This window comes from Rhineura floridana, chromosome 2 (assembly GCF_030035675.1).
Source record: "Rhineura floridana isolate rRhiFlo1 chromosome 2, rRhiFlo1.hap2, whole genome shotgun sequence".
NCBI classification, from domain to species: Eukaryota; Metazoa; Chordata; class Lepidosauria; order Squamata; family Rhineuridae; genus Rhineura; species Rhineura floridana.
The window spans coordinates 166,822,469-166,849,873 of NC_084481.1; the positions used below are offsets into that span (position 1 = coordinate 166,822,469).

The following is a 27,405-nucleotide window of genomic DNA, read 5'->3' on the forward strand; positions in this document are numbered from 1 at the left end:
ATATTACAACTATTTCCAAGTTCTGTCACTTGAAAGACAGACAGAACCAAGACTAGTCCCCTCCATCCAAGGAACCAGTTCCCTCCAGCAGTACCTGAAATTTTTCTCATCAGACTGCATAAAGTTTTTAGAGCACATGATGTCTGAGGAGCCAACTGCCAGTTGTCAGGAGGTAAATTTAAAAGTGTAACTATCCAATTATTGTTTTTGATGCAAAAGTACAGTACTATCACTCAGAAGGTGGAAATGTACATTCAAATTTTGGGCTATATTCTCTCTCTCTCTGTGTTGAGCAAATCTAATGACTAAGCCATTACAAAATGAATGAACAACAAATCAAATGAAGATTTTAATAACAAAAATGAATGAAGTAATTAAGCTATTTTGTTTCTTGGAATATTAGGCTCTGTTTAGACTTTCAGTTCAATATATGGAGATCAAAAGTGAGCACAGTGAACACAATCCTGTTCCCCTCCCTCCTTATATTGATGTTTGTCAAATGTCTGAATAGGGCTAAGGTCTATTCTTCTCTTCTACTGTACATTAAGAATGAAGGAACTAGCTTCAGAGTTGAGGGTTGGGCTGGCTCTTAGATATTTCCCAGTCTTATTATTCCACAGTTCTGAGATGATCTATTTTGTTTCCTTGGGTTGGTATCATGTGTGTAGCTCAATTCAGTTTTGTGACTCCATCAAATCATGCTTTGCAGATTCAAGCCTTTCCCATATCTCTGCTTTCTGTGAAAATCTTGCAAGCTAGAAATATCACTATAGCAGATATATGTGAGTACCATATTTCTTACAGATTTTCACTGTCTCTGTTCCATGAAATTAGGAGTGGTACTAGAACAAAACACAGAAAAGACCTCTAAATTCAGGAATTAATTAGAGATAAAGTGCTCGGCAAACCTGAAATACTTTGGCAGGTTTATGAAAGAGCCAGTCCTATGAATTTATATGTATAAAGACTCTTTGGCCTGAGGGCAAACTAGATGGGACACACGATCATGCCATTCAATGCTTTGAAAAAAACCTATATATTACACATGCACACAGAGCATTACTGTACTAGTTTAGGACTGGGAGACAACTACTTTTTAGATATAATCATCATATAAACTGTATACATGAACTCTCCTCGTCATTGCAGCAGTGGGTAGGGATCACAGCTCAGTGGCAGAACACATGCTTTCTACGCAGGAGGTCCCAGGTTCAGTGAGTCCCTGGAATCTCTACTTAAAAAAGGAGTCAGGTAGCAGGTAATGGGAGAGACTTCTGCTTGCCTGGAGAGCTGCTTCCAGTCAGAGGAGACAAGATGGTAGATAATTTACACGTTGGTATAAAACATTTTCCTCTGTGCTACCACGTAGACCAGATAATTTGTAGGCTAGCCATAAGAAGGCAGCATTATATGCAATTAGCAAAATGCCTGCTGTTTCAATGATAGTATATGTGGGTGCAGAGATCGCAGAGTTGCATTGTCTGCCTTCATCAACCTTGTCTTGATTTCTGTCAGGTCAGACCAGGCCAGTCCCCCCACTCTTTATTCAAAGGTGTCCCTAAGTGCAGTGCTTTACTTGTCCCCATAGAAATGAATTATTATTAGTTTTCATTTTATGGTAGAAAAGTAAAGGGGTGCCTGTGGGGCTAAACTGACTCCTTACCTCTGGAGATGTTAGCACCAAACCTATCCAATCTCTGTATTTGAAAGGACTTAACCGAATAGAGTCAAGAAGATTATTAATGTTGTGATTTTAGTGGTTGGCTTAGACACACATTATGTACATTTTCCTCTCTGATGTAGTGAGTGGAACTGATTGCTATGTTACACTGTGGCTACCAACAGCTTCGAAAGAGGAAGCAAGAACTCAAACAGTCTTAAACTCCAATGATCCTATGTGGAATGAAACCTTTTATTTCACGATACAGAATCAAGTGAAGGTAAGGAAATAGCATTTCTTGTCATCAAGTCCCAGTGAATCCGGAATCAAGAATATCTCAAGTAGGCTACCTATTAGTTACCGGGCTAAGTTCAACGTTCTAGTTTTGGTCTACAAAGCCCTATACAGCTTGGGACCAGAATACCTGAAAGACCGTCTTATCCCTTATATACCCAGTCAGTCACTTCACTCTGCAGGTGAGGGCCTCCTGCAGCTACTATCTTATCAGGAGGTCCATTCTACACAACATTGGAAATGGACCTTTAGTGTAGTTACACCTACCCTTTGGAATTCCCTCCCCTTAAATATTAGACAGGCGCCGTCTCTGTTATCTTTTCGGTGCCTACTGAAGACCTTCCTCTTTCAACAAGCCTTTTAAGTAGAGACCTTATCCCATTCTGCGTCTGTGTTAGAATTGCTTTTTAATATGTTTTTAAACCTTCTTTTTTAGAAATAGATGTTTTTGAAGCTTTTAAAAATGTTTTTAAAGATTTTAATATGTTTTTAATCGTTGTTTTGTTTTAATATATTTTAGAGTCTGTTTTTATGATGTGTTAAAATGTTGTTAGTGCTTTTATTTGCCACCCTGGGCTCCTGCTGGGAGAAAGGGAAGGATATAAATCTAGTAAATAAATAAAACTAAATAAGTAGACTGAGATGGGTAAGACTTTGGACCAACATTGTTTGATAGTGGAAACAATGCATTGGCATCTTTTGACCATAGGATCGTCTTCCATCCAAATCAATATTAGGCATCTGTTAGGATACATTTGAGGTCCTAAAGTTTAACACAAACACATAAAATCTTTAAAGGAACTTCCTTAATTTTCAGAACATCCTGGAACTGAGGATTTATGATGAAGACCTGCTCACAAAAGACGACCTTCTCTTTACTGTTCTTTTTGATGTAGCAGAAGTCAGTCCTGGAGAGAGATTCCATGTAACTTTCATTCTCAATCCAGAGGTAAGGAGTGAAGCATCTTGCTTATATCTTTGCTTTATTTTTCAAAGGAAGAGGAATATCTTTGTTTGTACTTCATGAATGGAACTTTTACTATATAATACGTGTGTAATATACACACAAAACATCATGATCATGCATGAAGAAGTCCTGAATGATGTTTACCTGTTTAAGTGTACTAATACCAAGTTCCACTACCATATGGCATAACGGAGAGAGACACTTAAATGACCTCCTAGTAGGTGAGTTGCTGCTGTTTACTAGGAGGGGGGAGGGGCCAAGTGGCAGGAAGGGTGGTGTGGTGCAAATGCAGTGGCAGGGGCACTGGATTGGCTCCACTAGTTTGCACCATGCGGCTCTCCCCACTGCCTACCCCTCTCAGTAAGGGCAGCAACTCCCTGTGTGGAGGTCAAGTAAGTACCTCTACTTCACTGTGCCATCCGCTACTGGCAAACTCATTCACTTTGATTGTGGATCCTTTGTTTAACCAAAATGACATATATGGGGGAGGGGATAAAATTCATAAAATTATGCATGGTGTAGAGAAAGTGTATAGGGGTTAGTTTTTCCCCTGCTCTCATAATATTAGAAATGGGGATCATCCAGTGAAGTTGAACAGAGGGCAGACAAAAAGTGGAATCGCTACCCCAGGTGTAATGATGGCTGCCAACTTGCAAATTCATGGAGGATAGGGACAAAAAGATCTGTCAGTTTTAATTCTCTCAGTTTCTCATTCTTCCAATCTAAAATTCAGTTCTCCACATTTCTGAAGCAATATGCAATTTTTTAAAAAAAATCCCCATGAAAATTCTTCAGCATTTTCGTGGAAATTTCTCCCAATAAACACATTTTTGTATGTAGTTTTGACTAACCTACACATTTTTGCAAGCAGTTAATTCTCCTATAATGCATTTTTTTGCTCATGTCTTCATTTTTATGCACACTTTTACCTAACATATGCATTTTTGCAAACATTGTTTAGTTGCAGAACTGCATTACAAAATTCAATAAGTGCAAATTCCGAAGGATGGCTGTGTTTTTAGTTGCATATTTTTTCAGAAAGTGCAAATTTGAAAGATTCAGCTTTAACTGTGAGCTGAACTGAATTTCTCCCCCATCAGCAATGGCAGACGAGAAAAACAGTACCTATTACCTCTGGTATCATGGTAGCTATTACCTTCCTTATCAGAGGCAATATGCCTCTGAATACAAGTTGCTGGGGGGCATGACTGGGAGAGTACTCCCGTCCTGCTCATTGCCTTCCCATAGACATCTGGTTGGCTACCCTAAGAACAGAATGGTGGAATAGATGGGGATTTAGCCTGATCCAGCAGGGCTCTTCTTATATTTTTATGGCTGTTTGGCTGGAATCCTGCAATGTCTTGTTGTAGTTGCCATTCCTATTTAATAATGATGAACAGCATCTCGTTACTTCATTGTTTTTTAAATTTAACATATTTTATTTTCCTTATCCCACCCATCTTTGTCTTTCCAGAGAAGTGAAGAACTGGATGTAGAGTTCATCATGAAGGAAAAGTATGTAGTAATAATAGAGAAGGATTACTGATTCTTTAAAAAATGTGGAGCAATTTAAAAAAAAAGATTTAAAGTGGTACATTCATAGATGCCTTTATAACATGTTGCAAATTTAATGAACAGAAGTCAGCAAGACTGTACGGCAAAACTAATTACATCTGCTGTCACTTTGAGCATTTGGGCTGCTGGAAGTTCCTGGGCTATTATGAGCCATGATCTCAGCTGTTGCTTGTTTAGACATGAATTTAATTGTGCACAATAAATCAAACTATTTTTGGGATTTCTTCTTCTCTTTTACAGTTAATTACCTTTCACCTAAAGTTCGAGCTTTACTGCTATAATCATGTTCTTCTAAATTCAATTAAATAAAGTGTGCTTTATTCCTTTCCTCCATTCAGAGAACATTCCATATACATTGTGATACAGGGTGTTTCCTGATCCATAATGAGGAATTCTACCTGGAACAGTTTGATTAGGGCTGTTTCACACTTGCCACTTTTCCACTAGAGAGATAATATCCTTTTGTATAATTCTACTAGCATTGTAAGAAAAGTATTTTTTTTAATATTACATCAAAAAACAAATTGTATTGCTATGGGTATAAATACTGTGCAATCAAACTATTGTGAAAAATATTTAGGAAAGAACAAAGAAAATATCACTATTTACTATTGGAGATTAATTTGTATATTTATATAGTCATAGTTCCTGCCCAGGGCTCCTTATGATGATGATGATGATTAATAATAATAATAATGATGATACTTTTTTATAACTAAAGCATATATTGAGTGATTATTAAAACATGTAAGGTTGAATCCACGTTCTTCTTGTGGAAGTGGAAAAAACACTTCTGTTTGCAAGGCACCCTGCTGAATTCCTCTGATTCCCCACTCCTGCCACAACCCCACCAGCGCCACATCCCACACCATTCCAGAAGTTCCATTGACAGTCAGGAGTGGCTTTAGGAGTGGCTTTAGGGGGTAGAGGGAGCTGGTGTGTGTGTGGGAGCCAGGAAAGTCCCAGTTCTTGAGTAGAGTTCCACTCAATCTTCTCTAAACCCAGCCCATAGTTTTTTTCTGATTGGCTGCTATTATAACTGACCTAGAAGTCTGGAGATCATGGTGCTATTCCATTTTTCTTTCCCAGACGCTCTAAAGGCATTATTACACAAACAAATGCTTTCTAATAGGCAGGGCACCAGCCTGACCTGGGCCTGCAGTGTAATACTCCCCAACATCCCCTCATGACGCAAGCGGCATGAGGCTTAAATAGGTCCACCAGCTTCACCTACCTCCTGCATCAGTAATTCAGTGTGCATGCCTGTCATCACCCAACATGGCAACAGGGATGTCAACCCCTTTACAGATGTCCCAGCCACCATCTTGGGTGACAACAGTGCATGGGGCAAGCACACTGATGTGCAGATGTGGGAGGTAGGTGGGGCAGGCAGGTTTATTTAAGCCCATGCCGCTTGTATCAGGTGTGTTTGTTTCCTGGGAGCTCCCACTCTGCAATCTGCAATCCGATGGGTCCCACAACCCGATGCTGGTATGGATTGCGGAGCGGGAGTTCCACCCTCTCAGCCTAAGGAGGATCCCTTCAGGGGCCCTTCTGGGCTGCAGGGACCCATGGCCAGGGCCCAACCTGGCTACATGCTGCCGCTGGGTCTGCTAATAGGATTGCTTTACTAAATGCAAGTTTGATATCCAGCAGTGATGCATATAGAACGTATTAACTTGTACATGTATTATAGGCCCACTTTGACCACAGTTAAGCACTTTTAAGTCAATTGAAAAAAATGAATCATATGAGTATTCTCTCCTATTGAAATCAAAGGCCTGCAACTCCTAAACACACTTACTGGGAATTAGGGCCTGATGAATACAGTGGAATTTCCTTCTGAGGAAATGTGCAATGGCGTGTGCTGTGCACGTGCTTTGACTGGATGGTGCCTAAAGTCTGTTTGTCATCTAGGCTGGAAGGGGTGGAATTCTCTTTCTGTATTGCTTGTGGTTCATACTCCTTTCTGCAATCCTGTTCTGCCAGGTCTGTGTTTGCTAAATTTGTATGGTAAGGTTGGTTGCTAAGATGGATATATTCAATGCAATTATTTTTAAAATCTGCCTTTCCTCGCTCCTTCTAGTTTGGATGACCTTGAAAATATCACCACAAACTACATCCTAGTGGTAATATTTATATTTTGAATTTGTGCCTACTTTCATTGTTTTTGGAATGTGGGTTTAGGTTAATTATAATTTTATAGCCATGGAAAGAACTAAACTCTGTGGGGGTGGAGGCCTTTGGGAGAAGAACTATCTTCAGAGGCATCTCTTCTTGAATGCTTGATAACTTAAATCTTCATAATTTGGATTATTGTTCTTTTTTCACAGGCCCGTCCAGTTTCTTGTTTAAATGTTTGTGTGGCCAAGGGGAAAAGTATGAAGTATTTAAAAGGTAAGTCCAGATACAGACTCCTCCCCTCCCCCTAGAGTGGACTTTGCTAAAAAAAAATACAAAAAACTGGATCCCTCCTCTGTAGCATATTTAGCTTGTTGATTAATCCAGCCCTTGGCAAAATTTAGCACTATTTTGAAGTTATTACTAGTACCTAAGTGAGAAACAAACACCAACAAATTATTAAACATTAAACTTCTTTTTAGAACAGCAATTGATTTACTGGTGCCAATATTTTGGATGTGATTTCCTTCTAGTTATTAGATGTTAAGCAATTATTATGTACTGGATTTTTTTATATATCTTAAATCCATATAGATACTAAAAATAGTGGTTTCTAGATAACAGTAGATACTTTTGACACTCATGTTAATATTGGGCTTCTCTTTGTAGAGGATGGTGACCTTCAGTTGAGAGTGAAGGGATCACATGAAGATACATGGAAAACTGTTTTCAAATCTGGATTGGTGGAATGCTTTCAGTTCCATTATCCAACACACTGGGAACCAGAATTAAATGGCCAACTGCAGGTGATATTACTTTCCTTGGAAATAATTGTATCTCACTTAACACCTAAAAATATAATAGGATCAGAATATTGTACTCTGTTCAAACTGGTACAAGATACTGGCTTTGACAACAGGAAATCATGGTTTTCCATTTCCATTATGAGAATGAGCCTCAGACTTCCATGCCCCACTCCTCTTCCTTCCTCCTCTGAGTTTGAGGGGAGGAAGTTTAAAATTCTATTTGCAGTTTGGAACAAATATAGTTACCTATTATGTGCTAATATGGGAAACAATGTCCAAACTATTTTTAGTTATAGCAAACCAGAATCTGAAACCACAATTTGATTCTGTTTTGTTATAACTGTAGTTGGAACAAACCATAGCTTTCTGTATTTAAAGTAGGGGTACCAGGTGTCTGGTTTTCAGCTGGATAATCTGGTTTTGGGGGGTCTCCTCTGGGTCTCTGGGTGACTTCCCTTAATCTCTGGACTCTCAGCTTCAATTGTTTTTACAAATTAAGTTTCTAGGTGGTCTGGTTCCCGAGATATACACCAAAACATCAGCTGCCCCCGCATCTGTTAAATCTGTTTAACAGATCTGTATAGCAGCTCGTAACTCTAACCCAGCCCTTTCAGGATTGTAGCCAATAAGTGAAACCAGGGCTGTGATTTGTTGACCCAGGCAGTGCCTAGACTTCATTACAACGTCAGAAAATGGTGGTCATGAGATTTTCAGTTTGAGTATATGGCTTTCAGGTTTTTTTCTCTTGTGTGCAAGAGTCAGATCCTGGGCTATTGAAAAGGGCAATGCTTTGACAACCTTCTCAAAATGAAAGTAATCCAATACTTGCTTTTCTGGGAGTAAAGCAATGCTAATCCCATGTACCTGGAGTAAACCCCATTGAATTCAATATGACTTACTTTTGAGTAGACATGGTTAGGATTGTGCTGTAAATTAATTGGACTTTTGAGTAAACACAGCAAAGAATTGTGTTTGTGTTGTAAATCTTTCTCTCTCCTTCCAATCCTATTTTTAAAGCAATTAGGCAGGGCTTACTTAGGTATCACAGTTTTTATTATGTAGGAAACTAATGCTGATTTTTTAAAAATGTTCTGCAATGACCAACTGGTTTGACAATAAACTATTATCTGGGGTATGTTTTTACACCTGCAAGTGTAAGTGTGTGTGTGTGTGTAGTCTTTCTAACAACCCTGTGAGGTAGGGTTGGTGACTGGAAACCAAGGCAGCTCACAATAAGAAATAAATCCCTTTAAAATCCAATAACCATAAAACAAGTATAAACAGTTGCAAAACAGAGTAAAGTGGCATGATTCTGAGCTTTGGGTTGGGTGAATGAAGTTTATTTATTTATTTATTATTTGATTTATATCCCACCCTTCCTCCCAGTAGGAGCCCAGGGCAGCAAACAAAAGCACTAAATACACTTTAAAAATCATAAAAACAGACTTTAAAATATATTAAAACAAAACATCTTTAAAAACATCTTTTTTTTAAAAAAAGAAAAGGTTTAAAAACATATTAAAAAGCAATTCCAACACAGACATAGACTGGGATAAGGTCTCAACTTAAAAGGCTTGTTAAAAGAAAAAGTTCCTTATCACTTGAGGCTGCAGTTCTCTTGACATTTCCCTGGTTGAGTAAGCCCCTTGAATACATTGGGATTTGCTTCTGAGTAAACAAACATAGGATTGCACTATAAATATCTTTTCAGGTTGTGATAATAATATACATATTTGATAGTCATGCTTATATAAATATTTCTTCATACTGTGTCCCAATATGTATCTGATTTCACACTATGGTTGTACAATACTTCCTCTACATTTTAAGTGTGCCCTTCTTCCTTGGAGTGGTCATGGTTCTCCATTGTTTTCATCCTGAGGGGCAGATAGGCTGAGAGATTGTGAATAGCCCATGGAAACCTACTACACTTTATAGCTCATTTCCATTTTGAAAAAATAATTAAAACAATTTACATGCAATACATTTAATTTACACACAATACATTTAAAGCACATCCAACTCGCATTTAAAGTGCATGACTTCCCCTTAAGAATCATGGGAAGTGTAGTTTCCCCCTCACAGTTATAGTTCTCACTACCCTTAACAAACTGCAGTTCCCATGATTCTGGGGTGGGATTCATGTACTTCAAATGGGTGTTGAATGTGCTTTAAATGAATGGTGTGGATCTGCCCTAGGTATGATGTGCATTCAAGAGTGAATTGAAAAGAACAATTTTAAAAGATACTTTTTTAAACAGGGAAAGGGTTGTAGCTCATTGGTAAGGCACATGCTTTGCATGGAAAGGTCCAGAATTCAAATTCTGGAAAACACTATTGCTGGGATCCTGGAGAGCCAATGCTAGTCCATGTCATCAGTACTGAGCTATGTGCTACCAAATGGCCAGAGTCAGTATAAGGCAGATTCCTTTGTTCCTAAAAGTGGGAAGAGACTCAAGGGACACAGTGACTCCAAAATTTATTTATGTATTTTATTTACAATAGTTATATACCACTTTTTTGTAAAAAATCTCAAAGCGGTTTACAGAAAGAATTAAAACAATAAAATTATTGGCAAAAATAGTTAGACATGTATTTAAAAACATTCAAAATAATAAAACCAACAATGAATTAAAAACAGATTTAAAAACACAATAGCTTCTAAATGCCTGGATAGGCTTGCCTAAACAAAAATAATTTTAGCAGGCGCTGAAAAGAGGCGTCTGCCTAATGTCAATATGCAAGGAGTTCCAAAGCGTAGGTGCTGCCACATTACAGGACTGATTTCTTACAAGAGCAGAACAAGTACTATGTGGCACCCAGAACATGGAAAGCACAGCTTGAACTTGGCCTGGTAGCAAATCAGCAACCAATGCAGATTTCACAGCAAAGGTATTATGTGCTGATACGATCTCACTCACGTCAGCAATTGTGCTGCAGCATTCTGCATTAACTGACTGGCTGCCAGGATTTTTTTAGTTTTGGTTTTTGGTTATGAATCCTGACTGGTTGTGAGATGCAGAGTTGTCTGCCTTGGTCATAGAAATGTTGTTGTGGTTGGTATGGTATTGCATTTAGGAAAGCATCACTGTCTTTAGGTTTTCATTTTCTGTTTGCATTTCATTTACCTTTACTCCGTTACAGCCATAGAAGCAACAGCAGTGGTTCCATGTGCTCAGCTCAACCCCCTAAAACCCATTGATGATGCACCTTGTTGGTTGCATGGCAGTTTGCTTCTTGCCCAATAGTGGTAAAAGAGAATTCACATATTTGGAAGTGCGGCTGCAATTGTTGTTCCCAAGCTGCTGCCTGTGATGGTAGACCAAACCATGTGTGTTTTCTCTCTGTCAATTATTACTCACTGGAATTGGGTTGGCTGTCAAAGTGAGTTTATAGCAGCCCACAAGGTAGACAGAAAGAGTAGAGAATCTTCTACTTTTACTCATTTCTCAAACCTCTTTCTGAAGTGAAGGGTCAAATCTGTAAAGACGTGTGGAGCAGCCATTTTAAAAGATAAGCGCAGGGCATTCAAGGCAGGGTTGCCAACCCTGCTTGGATATGGATGTCTCTGCAGAGGATCCCTAGTCAAGGTTTACCAACAGCACAATCCAAACTATATCTACTCAGAAGTAAGTCCTGTCGAGTTCTATGGGCTTAGTCCCTTAGTAAGTGTGTTTAGAATTGCAGCCTTCAGGGGCATCCATCTTTACTCCTGAATGCTCCCATCTAACATCTTCACAACACTAGGCTCCTTTTTTCCTACAATGGCCTTCGGGTGACTGGCCTGGCCTGAAGGCGCTTAAACCATTCTTGCCAGAAGCAAGTAGGCTAGATTAAATGTTCCCTACCCAGGCTCCATCTTTTAGCTAAGATTTCTATCTTAATTTCCAATCAGAGAATTTTTTAAAAATTGTATGATCCAAGCAACTGTGATTGATGCTTAATGTATCATGCTTAATGACTTCTCTAGGGCCTGCTCCGTGACTTCACTTGGGCCCACCCCTGTGACATCACTCGGGCCCACTCCCTGACATCACTAGGGCCCGCCCCTGAAATCTCAGGTTTTGGGATGCTTCTGACCTGGCAACCCTAATTTAAATATATGGTTTGTTCCAAACCACAATGAAAGTGGTAAACCAGTGGTGGGGGATCTTTTTTCAATTGAGGGATCCATTCGTTTGGGGGCAATCTGTTTGGATTAATCTGGAAGAAAGACCAAACATTTTCAGTTTTAAACCATGGATACCTCAGATTATGCGGGTCTGCTCAGAAGTAAGCCTCAATAGGTTTGACAGGACTAATAAAATAAGTAGAGGATTTCTTTCTTTTCTTTTTGTACTCCAGACCATTGCAGCCACTGTTCTGGAAAGCAAGTGAAAGTAATTTCTTTCTGACATTAGTGTGCTACAATACTCACGATCTGGAGAGGCAAATGAACAGAAAGGCGGGGTGAAAGAATGGGTCATCTTTAGAAGGTGTCATACATCTAGAGGGCACCATATTGATTTATTATTTATTTATTAATTAAATTTCTATACCGCCCCATAGCCGAAGCTCTCTGGGCGGTTTACAACAGATAAAAACATCTGACATACACTTAAAACCACATATCAAGCAATTTAAACAAATTAGTTATATCAAAAATTAAAACATATTTAACACAAACTGATTATCTTTGTTGTAGTCCAAGTCAGCAAAGTATCAGATTACAGAGGGAGACTGTAAGGAACTGATTTGAGCAGAAGTTTGGTTTAAAGAGATCTTCTGACTAGAACAGTTCTGTAGACTTCAGAGCAGGCTCTGGGGCTGAAGCTTCACCTGACTTGATGCTGAGTTAGCTGGTGGGACTTGAAATGCTGCTTAGTTGGCACCTCTGTGTAGACATAATTCAGACCACAACTCATTCAGCAGACATGCTGTTCTGGTGGTACAGAAAGTAGGTACTGCAGTCTGACTTCCAGGTACCCTGGTTCCAGACTCCTAGGCTGCCATCTTGTGACTACTTACCTCTGTGTAAGCCCTATTGAACTCAAATAGGACTTGCTTCTTTAGGATCATGCTGTTTGTGCCTTTTTTCCAGATTCTCCCTTGACTACTCCCCAAAAGCAAAAAGTTGTGAGAAAGAGGATGGTAAATTTGTTAGCTCCATTTTACAATTGGTAATGCTTGACTGAATTCATGTTTTACTCCAAATATTTACTAATCTAATAATAACCTTGATAAACAATTATTCCAATGATAATAGATATATAGTTTTAGAATTTCAGTTAACTGAGAAGTTACATGCAAAAACTGCATGGTTCAACTCTAGGGTTATATAGACTGTCGTCCTATTCAGTTGGAATACCACACATACGTAATACCAATATTTTTTAAAAAAAATCAAAACAAACCTTATGCATAATATTTTCTGATTATGTAACAACATAACCTTTGTCCCTGTCCAGCATTGTTCAAGTAATGGGGGGCAAGACAAACAGAATTCATCTGCATCCTTGACTATACCTCTGAAATTATTTTCTGTGGGGCAGGAGGTGAACGTAGTCCTCCCAGCATCAGAGGTGAGTGCTTCACCCTTTGAACAGGTTGCTAAACTTATAGCAATTAATTGTTCCAGATATTTATATTATGGGTGATCTTGAAAGACATAAATGTGTGTGCTCGTGCACACACATGGACTCTGAAAACCTTGCAATTCTTCCCAGTGCCTCCATGGGCTTGCCAATGCTCCTCGCCTGTTCCTATGTTGCTGCCCCTGCTGCTGCCCCCTTGACAAATGTCACTGCCATGCAGCTCCGTGCAGTGTACCTAGGCCATCTCCCCACCTAGGATGTCTACTTGCTCCGCAGCTAGATTGCCATCGCCGCTGCCTGCCTTCTGGCCACTCGCCCTCCCTCTGGCTGCTTGCCTGCTCACTCCACATCGACCCACTTCCCTTGCCAACTCGCCTTGCTCACTCGCCTTGCCTGCTCGCCCCACAGCTGCCCACTTGCTTTGCTCACCCTGCACCTGGCTGCCCTGCTAGCTCAGTTGTCAGCCTCTCCAACATCCTTGCTTCCCTCACACCCTCGCCTCACTTGCTGCCCTGCCATTGTGCCCCACTCCCACATGATGCTGCGTGATGGCGTGATAGTTTAGGATATAATAATGATATAATTATAGATAGATAGATTAGATAGATATATAAACCAAGGAGTGTCATAAGAAATGAAAGCACCCTGTAATTCTTTTTCTTTTTATAAATGTGCCTATAGAACATGATGCAAAGATGCAACCTCAGAAAATGCACCACTTTCAGAACTGGGGTTTCATATGGTGATTACTCTGCTTCACCAAATGACGTATGTTCATGAAAACAAACAGCCACAGAAAAAACTACAAGGATTTTTTTTTCACCTTGTGGCATATTCCAGTAAAAAAGTATAATGTAAATGCACTCTAAAAAGCTGCATTCTGTGGATTATACATGTAAATTTAAATATTGATTGATTTCATTTCAGGATACTAATCTAGAACTGAAGTTGCACACACAGACTTGGTAATGTATGACTCTTCTGAGGGTGGGAGGAATCTTGAGCACACCTTTAGGGCAACCCAGACAATTTCTTGTATTTCTGTATTGTCCTTTTTGCAACTGTTTTGGTTAGCAAAGGGATTTAGATGCCCCTCTCCAGAACAGTAGTCCTGTTTATTTGTTTTGGAAAAGTAACACTGAGTCTTGTGGCACCTTAAAGACAATTTTATTATGGCATAAATTTTGTGGACCACAATCCACTTCATCAGATTCATGGTGTAATTCTGAATTGGCAAGCATATCTATGTATAGGATGGGATGGGGTGGGGGTATGTAGAGGAAAATAAAATTGCAAAAATCACAGAGAGTGATGATTACTTGAGAGCAAGATATTTATTGTGTCCAATTAACAAGGCAACATTGGTGATAACATCCTGGCATTGGCAAGCTCCTTCACACATATAGTGTGGTTTTTTTTCTTAAAGAAGTAAGCTTGATTCAAGCCACAAATTACTGAATTGAATTGCCTGAACAGAGTTTCCCTTTGAAGTTCCTGTATTCATGTATGTCCGTCTTCAGGACAATTAACATGTTGCTAGTTTGAAATACTCTTTTGTGGTTTGCCAAATCCCAGTCTGTCCGCTGTGGCACACTTTGAGACTGACAAATCACAGCCTACTCCTCAGCAAGCAATGCCAGGATACGGTGTCCCAAGCACTCTAGTGGTAGTTCTCAGCACTGCATGGCACTTCAGCATAAAGCCCCATATTATTTTATCCCATCCAGTGTTCCTAGGGGTGTGTGACTCTATGGTGTGTAACTCTATGTGTATGTGCATATTTAGAGGGGAAATTCAAACAGTTGCGGTCAGGAGTTTCGTTAATGGTAGTAATCCTGTCTGTTGTGTCAGCTGTAGTCATTTTATGTTCGCCTTAAGTAACTACCAGAAATGGGGGAGAAATTCAGTTTGGTTTGCATTTTAATGTAAACCTACCTGATATGCATTGTGTGAGACAATACAAGTACTGAAACGCAGCTATCCTTTGAAATTTGCACGTTTCCAAAGTTTGTGATGCAGTTCTGCAACCAAATAACACAATGTACAAAAGCACATATGTTAGGGGAAAGTGTGCATAAAATGTGTATATTAGTGAAAATAGCATGCAAAATGCATCCTATTAAGAAAATTACTTGAAAAAAGTGTACCTTAGGAAAAATTGCCTAAAAATGTGTATGTTAGGAGAAATGCACACTAAAATGCTGACAAATTTTCATGAGGACCTGAAGAAGAAATATTGCAAACTGTTGTGGAAATGTGGACAACTGAACTTAGACTGGAACATGAGAAGAAACTGAAATGGACAAATTCATTCATACCTATCCTTTACCTACAGATTGAAGTGGGAAAGTATTACAGTGATAGTAGCAAATATATTCACTGACCCTAATAGTCTACTATGTGTAATTTTGATAATCTACTAGGCATACGTCAATGCATACAGATTGCACAAGTAACACACCCATTCTCACCTCTCAACAGTATCAGCCAACTACTTCAATGTAGCTGCAGTTACATTAAGCTATACTGAGAACCCTAAGGGTGCTTCAAATGTGATAGTGATATAGGGACACATCGGATGTGCAAAAGAGCAAAAAACACATTTTTACACCATGCCCAGTGGAGAAAGAAGAAAGCTTTCCCCTCACTTGGAGCAAAGGGAAGATATTCTGTGTCTGATATGATGAAGAAGCATGTTGACAGAAAATGCAAGGCATTTCAGACATTCTGTTCCTCTTACATTTCTATTATGACTGGAACCACCCTAAGAATAAGTAGATTCTTCTGTTTGTTTGGAATGAGCTGGCAGGATCGTCTTCTGCCTTTTGTCTAATAAAGGTTTAGGCCAGCCTTTTACAACCTAGTGCAGCCTTTCCCAACTAGTGGGCCACCAGATGTTGTTGGACCACAACTCCCATCAGCCTCAGCCAGCATTGCCAACGGTCAGGAAAGATGGGAATTGTGGTCCAACAACATCTGGTGGCCCACTAGTTGGGAAAGGCTGATCTAGTGCCTTCTGTATGTTTTGGACTACAATTCCCATCATCCCTAACTATTTCCCATGCTGGCTGCAGCTGATGAGAGTCAGAATCCAAAACATCTGGAGGGTGGGGAGGCTGGTTTAGGCATCCTATTTAGAACAAGGATGGGGAACCTGTGGCACGTCACATGTTGTTGGACTCCAACTCCCATCTGTCCCACCCAACAAGGCCTGTGGTCAGGAATGATGGGAGCTGTAGTCCAACAACATATGGAAGGCCTACAGGTTCTCCATCCCTAATTTACAGGAACAGGATATCTCTAAATGTGGACTATATGATCCTGTAGTCACCGGATGATGTAGTATTTGATTCCAGTATGTATTTCTTCATGTATGTTTCAGCTCAGAACACCTTGATGTGCGTTTGGGATTTGATCTGTGTGGAGAGGAGCAGGCTTTTCTGCACAAACGAAAGAAAGTGGTTGCAGATGCTCTGAAAAGTGTCCTCCAGTTAAAAGAGGGTCTGTTGGATCACGAGGTATGAAGGGTATGGAGGATATGCAGGATATGGAGCTGAGAGGAAGACGGTTTTTTTTACACTCATCATTTTTTACCTGTGTAATGTGCAAACACATTTATTTATTTATTGTATAAAGCTGGAACAGTATGTGCATAGGAGGGTTATAGAAAAGAAAAGAGAGGAGGGTGTATATTGGAGATACTTAAGGGCTATTCTGCTGTAAACTATTGCTTTCCTGCCCAATTACTCTTTCTAGTTCTTTCTCCCCACGTGTCAGATTGTATGGCAATGACGGCAGGAACCCCTAGTCTTCAACGTTTTGAACCATATTTCTATGTGCATTGACTTTTTTGGGGAAACACTTAAACACATGATCCCTGCCTACAGTCTGCTGTCCAGTAAAAGGTGCATCATAGATTTTGAAGACTGGCTGTTTGTTGAAGTGATGGACTTTGAGGAGGGAATGGTGTTAGGCCCAAACTGTTTAGGCCTTTGCAGGCTGAAATATTTTATCTTCTCTCTATCATGTTTGGAGCCATATTGCAGCTGATTTCGTAGAGAACCCCCCTGATTATATGGGCTGTGTGTCCCTTTGTCTCCACTCCTCTGCTTCTTGGGCATTCGCTTTCTTGGTGAATGGCTCTTTCTTTACTGCAGGTGCCGAATTTGTTTCTGGGCTCTATCTTCAGTACCCAATCACTTTTTCTCAGCAACAGTTGAGCACCTGTGGCAGATGTGAGACTACGAGAAAAAATATAAAACGTAGTGGGAAGATGTGAATCTTGGCTTTCATTTTTTAAAAAGCCATAGCCCTAATGGATGTAAAAATAAACTTGAAAATGTATGGGCAATATCTGCTGAATTTCGCATCAGATACCAGAAAGATTGGCATTCTTAGCCAAGCCAAAAACTGTAGTTGCCATTCCTCTTCGCTTCTAAGCTTCCACTCCCTTCTCTTTCTCCACTGTTACCAAGACTGCGCCCATCAGTTCAGATGCTATGCTAACGTGTATCAGAGAGGTGTGAGATTTTCAGATCTTTTATTGAGAGTCAAGGGAATTTGAGCTTCATGCTTGAAACTGTTTTTCGCTCAGCTTGTTTCTAACTCGTGACTTTCATTGATAATTTTAATGTATATTGTATATTTTATGTAAACCACTTAGAGGTTTCAACAATAAAGCATTAAATAAATTTTGTGAAACAAACAAATAACATGTTTTGGGCAGCAGTGATGCTAGCAAAGCAACTGATCTCTGGCATAGTTGGCACATGCCTGACAGACAATTGCATAATGACTAAATGGTGCCCTCCTCTCTGGCAGAAGGACTACTTGTTCTGTTGGGTTAACCAACATGTTAGTGTTAGTCTTACAGAAAATAGTTATTCTAGCTGACATTATACCCTTGGAAAAGGTTAATATTTATATTTTCCATATTTTAAATTTGTGAACTGCCTAGAGGACATAGTTAATGAGGAGCAATGTACATGCCAAAAATAATTATGTATGTCTGTGTATGTTGAACAGGTTCCAGTAGTGGCAGTCATGGCCACAGGAGGTGGATGCCGAGCAATGACATCTCTTTATGGGCAGCTCTCAGGACTGAAGAAGCTTGGGGTTCTGGACTGCATAACATATATCAGTGGCACTTCTGGCTCAACTTGGTGAGACTATCAACATGAAACTGGGGACAGGAATATGGCATTTTTAGCTGACACAAAGGAAAGGTATCAAGAATATCTGATCATTATTATTATGCAATCCATGTTCTTGGAGCCAAGCTTTATCAGGAATGAAGGTACAATTCTGGGACTTATGAGTGAAATCCAGATGTGCCACTTCACGCATCACTGTGCAAGAGTGGAAAACAGAAGCATGACTAGTCTCACCTGTCCTTCCATTCTCACTGGTTCTTTATAACATTTAAATTAGCTTTTAGGAAAACAAATATGCCTCCTTTGTAATGAAGAGTGTGTGTGTCTGTGCATGCATGTGTGCATTTTCTAATTCTTTTATTATAACCCTTTGTTTAGGACCATGTCAAATTTATATGAAGATTCTAGTTGGTCCCAAAAAGATCTGGAGAGGCCAATCCGTGAGGCTAAGAAGCACATGACAAAGAACAAGATAAGCACTTTTTCTCTGGAGCATCTGATTTATTATCAAAATGAGCTGAGCCAAAGGGCTAAAGAGGGCATTGCTACTTCTTTTAATGATCTGTGGGCAGTGGCTCTTGAGAATATATTGCACGATAGGGTATGTAACTGTTGGAACAATTTCTTTGTCTTTTTAAAGTATGTACTAAATGAGAAAAACTTACAAATATGTAACACAAAATAACAAAAAACCACAAATATGTAACAAATGTAGTCAAACAAGGATGTTTGAGGAATTTGATCTGTGCAATTTCTGATTGGAACTGACCTACCTGATCGGAACTTTGTGACACACGTTTCAGAAGTTTTTTGTGGAGGGAATAGCTGAAACATTTTGGATGCTTACTTTGCTATTTTTTTAAAAAAATAGTTGAGGACATGCTAAAGTGCTCTCTCTTGCCTTCTGGGGAAAAATGGTGGATGACGGCAGTGTGTGTGTGTGTGTGTGTGCGTGTGCGTGTGTGTGTGTGTGTGTGTGTGTGTGTGAGAGAGAGAGAGAGAGAGAGAGAGAGAGAATGGGAACACTTCTAATGTGTCTTGGACACTTCCCTGAAATTTTGGCAGTATCTCCCCCAACACCCCCCCCCATTTTGGTAGCTGTTTAGTCCAGTTACATGGTTCAATATGAAGTCCATTCCTAATACCTATCAATGTCCACATACAAATAAGATGAATGAGAACTAATTAACTCTCAAAGCCTCTGTGGGTTGTTTCATCTCTCTCATATGTATATGTTCAATTAATCTTTTAAGGCTTTATTCAATGAAGAAAAATAAGTGGCCTGACATGTACACTTTTGGATTGCTTCTTGTTGGTGCAGCATGTGGATAAATGCTAGTAAAAATAGGTTTGATTAAGTCCTTCTCATTTGTACTTGTTAGGGAACAGTATGCAGACAAAAAGAAACCCAAAAGTGCATGTGTAAAATTGTCTTAAGATCCAGTAATTACTCTCTGTTCACAATGTTATTCCTTGCTTTACTATAGACCTCCATTTCTATTTTCTCCAAGTGTCTGCTTTACAAATGTAAGCATTTAAATTGTAATGGATTTTTGTAAGGGAACTTGGAAACTATACTTATGAACTTCTGTAATCTCTAATTCTCAGAACTGTGAATTTTCAGCACAGTCAGAACAGTGCAGTTCTCAGGATACCTTGGGTGGGTGCAGGGAATTGTGATAGCTATAAGCCTGTTTTCTGAACAAAAGTGGTGTTGATCTATGTATATGTATATGCAGATGCATGCATGTAAGAAGATGTGTGCATCCTGTGTTACGCCTGCTTCATTGTGGTGGGAAATTTATTTTTGCTATTGATCTATTTCACAAACTATCTGATACATACAACAAAAATATTTATCAATACATCATTACAATAAAAAGCCTAAAAACCAAATGAATCCAAAACTCAATATAGCAATCTAAACAAACAATTTCGATAATACTAGCATTATAACATTCATTACAAAACAGTCAATATCAATAATGAGAACACATATCTAGCAATATTATTCATCATTTGTTAGAATATATAAACTCAGAGCCAGATGTCTCTAGCACAGTCTGATATTAACAAATAACCAGTAGCCATTTCCTCAAATGGCAACCAGCTATTTGTTCATACCAAGGGTGTTGTTTTCTTACACTGGTGTTGCATTTATATCACAGACTGTTTTTACCTCCCCCCCATAGAATGCAGCACCAGACTGCATCTCTTCAGGGCTCTAAGTGAACAGGGAGTCTAGATATATAGAGCAGGCTTCTTGCTGCAGACAGTCACTCTCCAATTTGTGGAGAACAACAGAACTGCTGTGGAGGGCAGGGGTGAGCATGCTTGTCCCTGCTTCTTCCTCCCTGTAATGTTAATGGTGTGATAAAGGAATACCTGAAGAGAGCTATTGAGGGTGCTATTCAGGACAAATAAGAAAAGTACACTCGATGTGTGCCAATTCCCCTCATCCTTCTCTGGATTTCAGACCCAAAAGAAAATCATTCATGTACACAGATACTTTGAATGATTTCTTTGTCTACAAAAACTTAAACATTTTAACCTAAATTAAATTAAGTAAATTATAGTTCAGTAGTGAATTAAAATTCAATTAGATTTACCCTAGTCTCTGTTCCAAGATATTTTGGAATGTATTTGCAAATAAAATAAACTATTAGGAATGGATATTTTTGAAGGCAGTTCCATTTACGTTGCATGGAATTCAGTTACGGGCCAAGGGTGGGGTGGGGGAATGGATGGATAGCTGGACACTTATCATGACGTGACTAAAACCAGAGAATAATTTGAAAGACGTGCTACAAGAAATAAATTCAGTTCAGATTCGATTGGTACTTAGCAATGAAAAGTACACTTGCTATGAATGCAACCCAGGAGAGGAGGAAGAAAGCACAGAGACCAAGGCAAATGGTATCAGTGCTCAAGATTTCAAGAGCTGTCAATCATATAAGACTTGTTCTGCAGGGATACAGTTACCAAAGAATATGTGCTTTGTTAACTAAATGGCTTGTCTAGTAGTACGGAGGGATGAATGGAGCCAGACAATGGTGGAAGTGTCACACTGATGCTTGGGTTACTAACTTTCTCCCCTGTAGCGGCTGTCTCCAGAGTTCTTATACTTTGCTCATGAGAAGTAGACTTATGTCTTGATTGCAGGCATTCTCTTGGATCGCAAGGTCCTTTTTTCAATATATGACCACAGGCCATCATATTTTGGCATTATCAGGATGCCTCTAGACAAATGGGCATAGTTGTCCTGGAATGTGCCATTACATCTTCCAGGAATGTTGTTTTCCTTTAATCTGATGTTTTGCTTAAAAACAAAGTCTTGTTTATTTGAGACAGCCATCAGCAACTGCAGCCTATTTTCATTCTCTGGCAATTTTGCATGAACCACCATTATTCCATATATTCACTCATCCTTCTCATTCATACAGTTTATAATTAATTGTGTTAAAAATAGCGGTATTATAAAGGTAACAAAAGCATAAGCACTTAAGATAGGTTAAAAGCTTCCCAAAAATATACATGAGTATATTCACAAAATCTTCAGACTCGTTTTGCAAAACTATATCTGACTTATATCTGCAGTATGTGACACACTCTTGAGAGCTCCAAGTCTTGCTTTCTTTTTGTTTTTCAGATTATTAATTTGTTCCTCCTTATTAGGTGAATGATTTTAAACTCTCTGATCAGCAACATGCTGTGAATCAAGGGCAGAATCCCCTACCCCTCTATTTAGCCCTTAATGTGAAAGAAAACCATATTTCTACTTTTGATTTCAAAGGTAATTCTTACAAAATTGTAATTGCAGTAGAGAAGGTCAGATGCACATATCAGTATTTTTTCTTACCAATTCTCTTGTCAATTTTTCTTTGTCAATATGAAGATTATTGATAACCTCCAAAATTGAGGTTTCAGAACACCTAGAGAGGTTATTCCACGTGTAAGGAATTTACCCAGCATATTAATTATACAGGGTATTTTGGAAGAAAATGAAACAGTTTGGAAGTAACTGAAACAGAGATTAGTTAGCTTTAGAGAAGTCTGTATGTGGCAGAGTTGTGGTCTGGTATCTAAAAGGAAACTAAGGGTGCTTACAGGTGTGGGCTTACTGCACTTGAGATACTGCAGATAGGTTGTTAACAACAGGTTTTAAAAAATAAATTATCAGATTTTCCCCAGAAAGGAAATATCCAGATAAAATGGGTGAGTGGGTGGGAATATGGGCTAGTATTTTGACACCAGCAACATTGTGTGGATGCTGCAAAAAATGTGCATGCATGGAGAACACTGACCAACCACAAAATAAATACCTGTCTGGAATCACTCCAAAGTGCAAATATCGAGTAAGTATGTGTGGAGAACAGGATAATAATAATAATAATAATAATAATCCATTTATTCATGTTTGTTATTCTCTGTTCACAGAATGGTGTGAATTCTCCCCCTATGAAGTTGGTTTTCTAAAGTATGGTGCATTTATCCGATCAGAAGATTTTGGAAGTGAATTCTTCATGGGACGGCTGATGAAGAAAAATCCAGAGTCCCGGATCTGTTATTTAGAAGGTAATTGTCCTAATTTCCTGTAAAGTGGCATGTTCTTATCTCAAAACCACATTATGCACGTGGTTTGCAATGGACATAACAAAGATCATCAATCAGAGTGTTAAATGAATTACCAGGATTTCAAGGAAATTCATTTGAAGAGTAACAAGAGATTAAAGTTGGTCAGCCTTCCCCCCTTTCCATATTAAACTAGCTTGCAATGTACTGCCTTCAAGTCGATTCCGACTTATGGCGACCCTATGAATAGGGTTTTCATGAGGCTGAGAGGCAGTGACTGGCCCAAGGTCACTCAGCGTGCTTCATGGCTGCCTTTTCATGACACCTAACATCAGCTGCCTGAGGAGTAAAAATGGGTTTTGCTTTTCTGTGTCCATTTGTCTTTTGATTGCAATATTGTTACTCAAACTCAGTCCACAGCAGTTTGTATTTTGTTAAATTTGTATGATTTGGCCCAGTATGGCAATTTGCAAAAATAGCGTTTTCAGTTCTCCTGATAGTGGTGCGATAGCTGCTTATACAATGGATATCATTATAATCCTATGTTTTTTGCTATTTACAGTACTGCTACTGTTATTGATTGCCCATCATTAACTAGCCATCTGCCCTCAGCAGGCAGGAAACAAAAGAAAAGATTTAAAATCTTTGTCTCTGTGTGAGTAACAGATCATCAGCGAGACATCCCATGTGGGAAAGAACCATTTAACACAACAACAAATAGTCCTCTCCCTCACCCTCACCCTCTCTTCCCCTTCTTGCAAAGCTGTGAATGGTCATATGCAGAAGAAAACTTGGAAAGGGCAATAATTGCTAAAAGGTTTGTAAAGCTCACTTTATTAACTTTTCTTTGGGGAAAAAAATTCACTTTGACCATTACTGCATGGATTAATACTATAGTAGAAGCCAACAGAAAGATGATTGAAAACAGTTAAAGAAGAGGGAAATGAAATCAATATATCATTTATTTAAAGTAAACATTTTTATAACAAAAATATCTTAGATTCAAATTTTTCAAATAAAATTTATTTATTTATTTATTTATACATACATACATACATACATACCCCGCCTTCCAGCCAAAGGCCCTCAAGGCTGCTTACAAAAAACACAAATAAAAAATACAATATAAAATACATGAATAAAATAATACAATTTACAAAATACAATTTACAAAAGTTAAACGACTGCTTAATAAGTAAAAATAATAAGTACACCATAAGAACATAAGAAGAGCCTGCTGGATCAGGCCAGTGGCCCATCTAGTCCAGCATCCTGTTCTCACAGTGGCCAACCAGGTGCCTGGGGGAAGCCTGCAAGCAGGACCCGAGTGCAAGAACACTCTCCCCTCCTGAGGCTTCCGGCAACTGGTTTTCAGAAGCATGCTGCCTCTGACTAGGGTGGCACAGCACAGCCATCATGGCTAGTAGCCATTGATAGCCCTGTCCTCCATGAATTTGTCTAATCTTCTTTTAAAGCCATCCAAGCTGGTGGCCATTACTGCATCTTGTGGGAGCAAATGCCATAGTTTAACTATGCGCTGAGTAAAGAAGTACTTCCTTTTGTCTGTCCTGAATCTTCCAACATTCAGCTTCTTTGAATGTCCACAAGTTCTAGTATTATGAAAGAGGGAGAAGAACTTTTCTCTATCCACTTTCTCAATGCCATGCATAATTTTATACACTTCTATCATGTCTCCTCTGACCCGCCTTTTCTCTAAACTAAAAAGCCCCAAATGCTGCAACCTTTCCTCGTAAGGGAGTCGCTCCATCCCCTTGATCATTCTGGTTGCCCTCTTCTGAACCTTTTCCAACTCTATAATATCCTTTTTAAGATGAGGCGACCAGAACTGTACACAGTATTCCAAATGCGGCCGCACCATAGATTTATACAATGGCATTATGATATCAGCTGTTTTATTTTCAATACCTTTCCTAATTATTGCTAGCATGGAATTTGCCTTTTTCACAGCTGCCGCACACTGGGTCGACATTTTCATCGTGCTGTCCACTACAACCCCGAGGTCTCTCTCCTGGTCGGTCACCGCCAGTTCAGACCCCATGAGTGTATATGTGAAATTAAGATTTTTTGCTCCAATATGCATAATTTTACACTTGTTTATATTGAATTGCATTTGCCATTTTTCTGCCCATTCACTCAGTTTGGAGAGGTCTTTTTGGACCTCTTCGCAATCCCTTTTTGTTTTAACAACCCTGAACAATTTAGTGTCGTCAGCAAACTTGGCCACTTCACTGCTCACTCCTAATTCTAGGTCATTAATGAACAAGTTGAAAAGTACAGGTCCCAATACCGATCCTTGAGGGACTCCACTTTCTACAGCCCTCCATTGGGAGAACTGTCCGTTTATTCCTACTCTCTGCTTTCTGCTTCTTAACCAATTCCTTATCCACAAGAGGACCTCTCCTCTTATTCCATGACTGCTAAGCTTCCTCAGAAGCCTTTGGTGAGGTACCTTGTCAAACGCTTTTTGAAAGTCTAAGTACACTATGTCCACTGGATCACCTCTATCTATATGCTTGTTGACACTCTCAAAGAATTCTAATAGGTTACTGAGACAGGACTTTCCCTTGCAGAAGCCATGCTGGCTCTGCTTCAGCAAGGCTTGTTCTTCTATGTGCTTGGTTAATCTAGCTTTAATCATACTTTCTACCAGTTTTCCAGGGACAGAAGTTAAGCTAACTGGCCTGTAATTTCCGGGATCCCCTCTGGATCCCTTTTTGAAGATTGGTGTTACATTTGCCACTTTCCAGTCCTCAGGCACGGAGGAGGATCCGAGGGACAAGTTACATATTTTAGTTAGCAGATCAGCAATTTCACCTTTGAGTTCTTTGAGAACTCTCGGGTGGATGCCATCCAGGCCCGGTGATTTGTCAGTTTTTATATTGTCCATTAAGCTTAGAACTTCCTCTCTCGTTACCACTATTTGTCTTAGTTCCTCAGAATCCCTTCCTGCAAATGTTAGTTCAGGTTCAGGGATCTGCCCTATATCTTCCACTGTGAAGACAGATGCAAAGAATTCATTTAGCTTCTCTGCAATCTCCTTATCGTTCTTTAGTACACCTTTGACTCCCTTATCATCCAAGGGTCCAATTGTCTCCCTAGATGGTCTCCTGCTTTGAATGTATTTATAGAATTTTTTGTTGTTGGTTTTTATGTTCTTAGCAATGTGCTCCTCAAATTCTTTTTTAGCATCCCTTATTGTCTTCTTGCATTTCTTTTGCCAGAGTTTGTGTTCTTTTTTATTTTCTTCATTCGGACAAGACTTCCATTTTCTGAAGGAAGACTTTTTGCCTCTAAGAGCTTCCTTGACTTTGCTTGTTAACCATGCTGGCATCTTCTTGGCCCTGGCGGTACCTTTTCTGATCTGCGGTATGCACTCCAGTTGAGCTTCTAATATAGTGTTTTTAAACAACTTCCAAGCATTTTCGAGTGATGTGACCCTCTGGACTTTGTTTTTCAGCTTTCTTTTTACCAATCCCCTCATTTTTGTGAAGTTTCCTCTTTTGAAGTCAAATGTGACCGTGTTGGATTTTCTTGGCAATTGGCCAGTTACATGTATGTTTAATTTAATAGCACTGTGGTCACTGCTCCCAATCGGTTCAACAACACTTACATCTCGCACCAGGTCCCGGTCCCCACTGAGGATTAAGTCCAGGGTTGCCGTCCCTCTGGTCGGTTCCATGACCAACTGATCTAGGGAATAGTCATTTAGAATATCTAGAAACTTTGCTTCTTTGTCATGACTGGAACACATATGCAGCCAGTCTATGTCCGGGTAGTTGAAGTCACCCATTACTACCACATTTCCTAGTTTGGATGCTTCCTCAATTTCATATCTCATCTCAAGGTCTCCCTGAGCATTTTGATCAGGGGGACGATAGATCGTTCCCAGTATTAAGTCCCTCCTGGGGCACGGTATCATCACCCACAACGATTCTGTGGAGGAGTCTGCCTCTTTTGGGGTTTCGAGCTTGCTGGATTCAATGCCTTCTTTCAAGTATAGAGCGACTCCGCCACCAATACGTCCTTCCCTGTCCTTCCAATATAGTTTATATCCAGGGATAACCGTATCCCACTGGTTTTCTCCATTCCACCAGGTCTCGGTTATGCTCACTATATCAATGCTCTTCTCTAAGACCAAGCACTCCAGTTCTCCCATCTTGGTTCGGAGGCTCCTAGCATTAGCATACAGGCACTTGTAAGCAGTGTCTCTCTTCAAGTGTCTTTGGCACTTGTGGTTAGGCCTGTGGTAATTTTGCTCTTCTGAATTTATATCCTGTGCCCCTGCTCTCACAATGCCTACTTCTAGGCCTACCCCTTTTAAAATTTCATCATTTCTTTGGTTTTTAACCCAGGGGGGAGATTTATTCCGAACCGGACCTTTCTCAGCTCCTGTCGGGTTTCCCCCCTCAGTCAGTTTAAAAGCTGCTCTGCTACCTTTTTAATTTTAAGTGCCAGCAGTCTGGTTCCATTCTGGTTCAAGTGGAGCCCATCCCTTTTGTACAGGTCCGGCTTGTCCCAAAATGTTCCCCAGTGCCTAACAAATCTGAACCCTTCCACCCGACACCATCGTCTCATCCACGCATTGAGATTGCAAAGCTGGGCCTGTCTGGCTGGTCCTGCGCGTGGAACCGGTAGCATTTCAGAGAAAGCCACCTTGGAGGTC

General features: G+C 39.6%; 1 protein-coding gene across 1 annotated transcript in view; it reads left to right on the forward strand.

The window, feature by feature from the left end:
• Positions 1-658: 658 nt before the first annotated feature.
• LOC133378013 (cytosolic phospholipase A2 delta-like) overlaps positions 659-27,405 on the forward strand; it is a 36,312-nt gene continuing 9,565 nt past the window's right edge. The window contains exons 1-14 of the mRNA XM_061612798.1: positions 659-782; positions 1,804-1,940; positions 2,772-2,903; positions 4,396-4,436; positions 6,583-6,625; positions 6,830-6,893; positions 7,287-7,423; positions 12,871-12,984; positions 13,924-13,961; positions 16,379-16,514; positions 18,022-18,158; positions 18,528-18,750; positions 21,825-21,942; positions 22,587-22,724. Of these exons, the coding sequence (XP_061468782.1) occupies positions 659-782; positions 1,804-1,940; positions 2,772-2,903; positions 4,396-4,436; positions 6,583-6,625; positions 6,830-6,893; positions 7,287-7,423; positions 12,871-12,984; positions 13,924-13,961; positions 16,379-16,514; positions 18,022-18,158; positions 18,528-18,750; positions 21,825-21,942; positions 22,587-22,724 (1,582 nt within the window). The remainder of the gene's footprint in view (positions 783-1,803; positions 1,941-2,771; positions 2,904-4,395; positions 4,437-6,582; positions 6,626-6,829; positions 6,894-7,286; positions 7,424-12,870; positions 12,985-13,923; positions 13,962-16,378; positions 16,515-18,021; positions 18,159-18,527; positions 18,751-21,824; positions 21,943-22,586; positions 22,725-27,405) is intronic.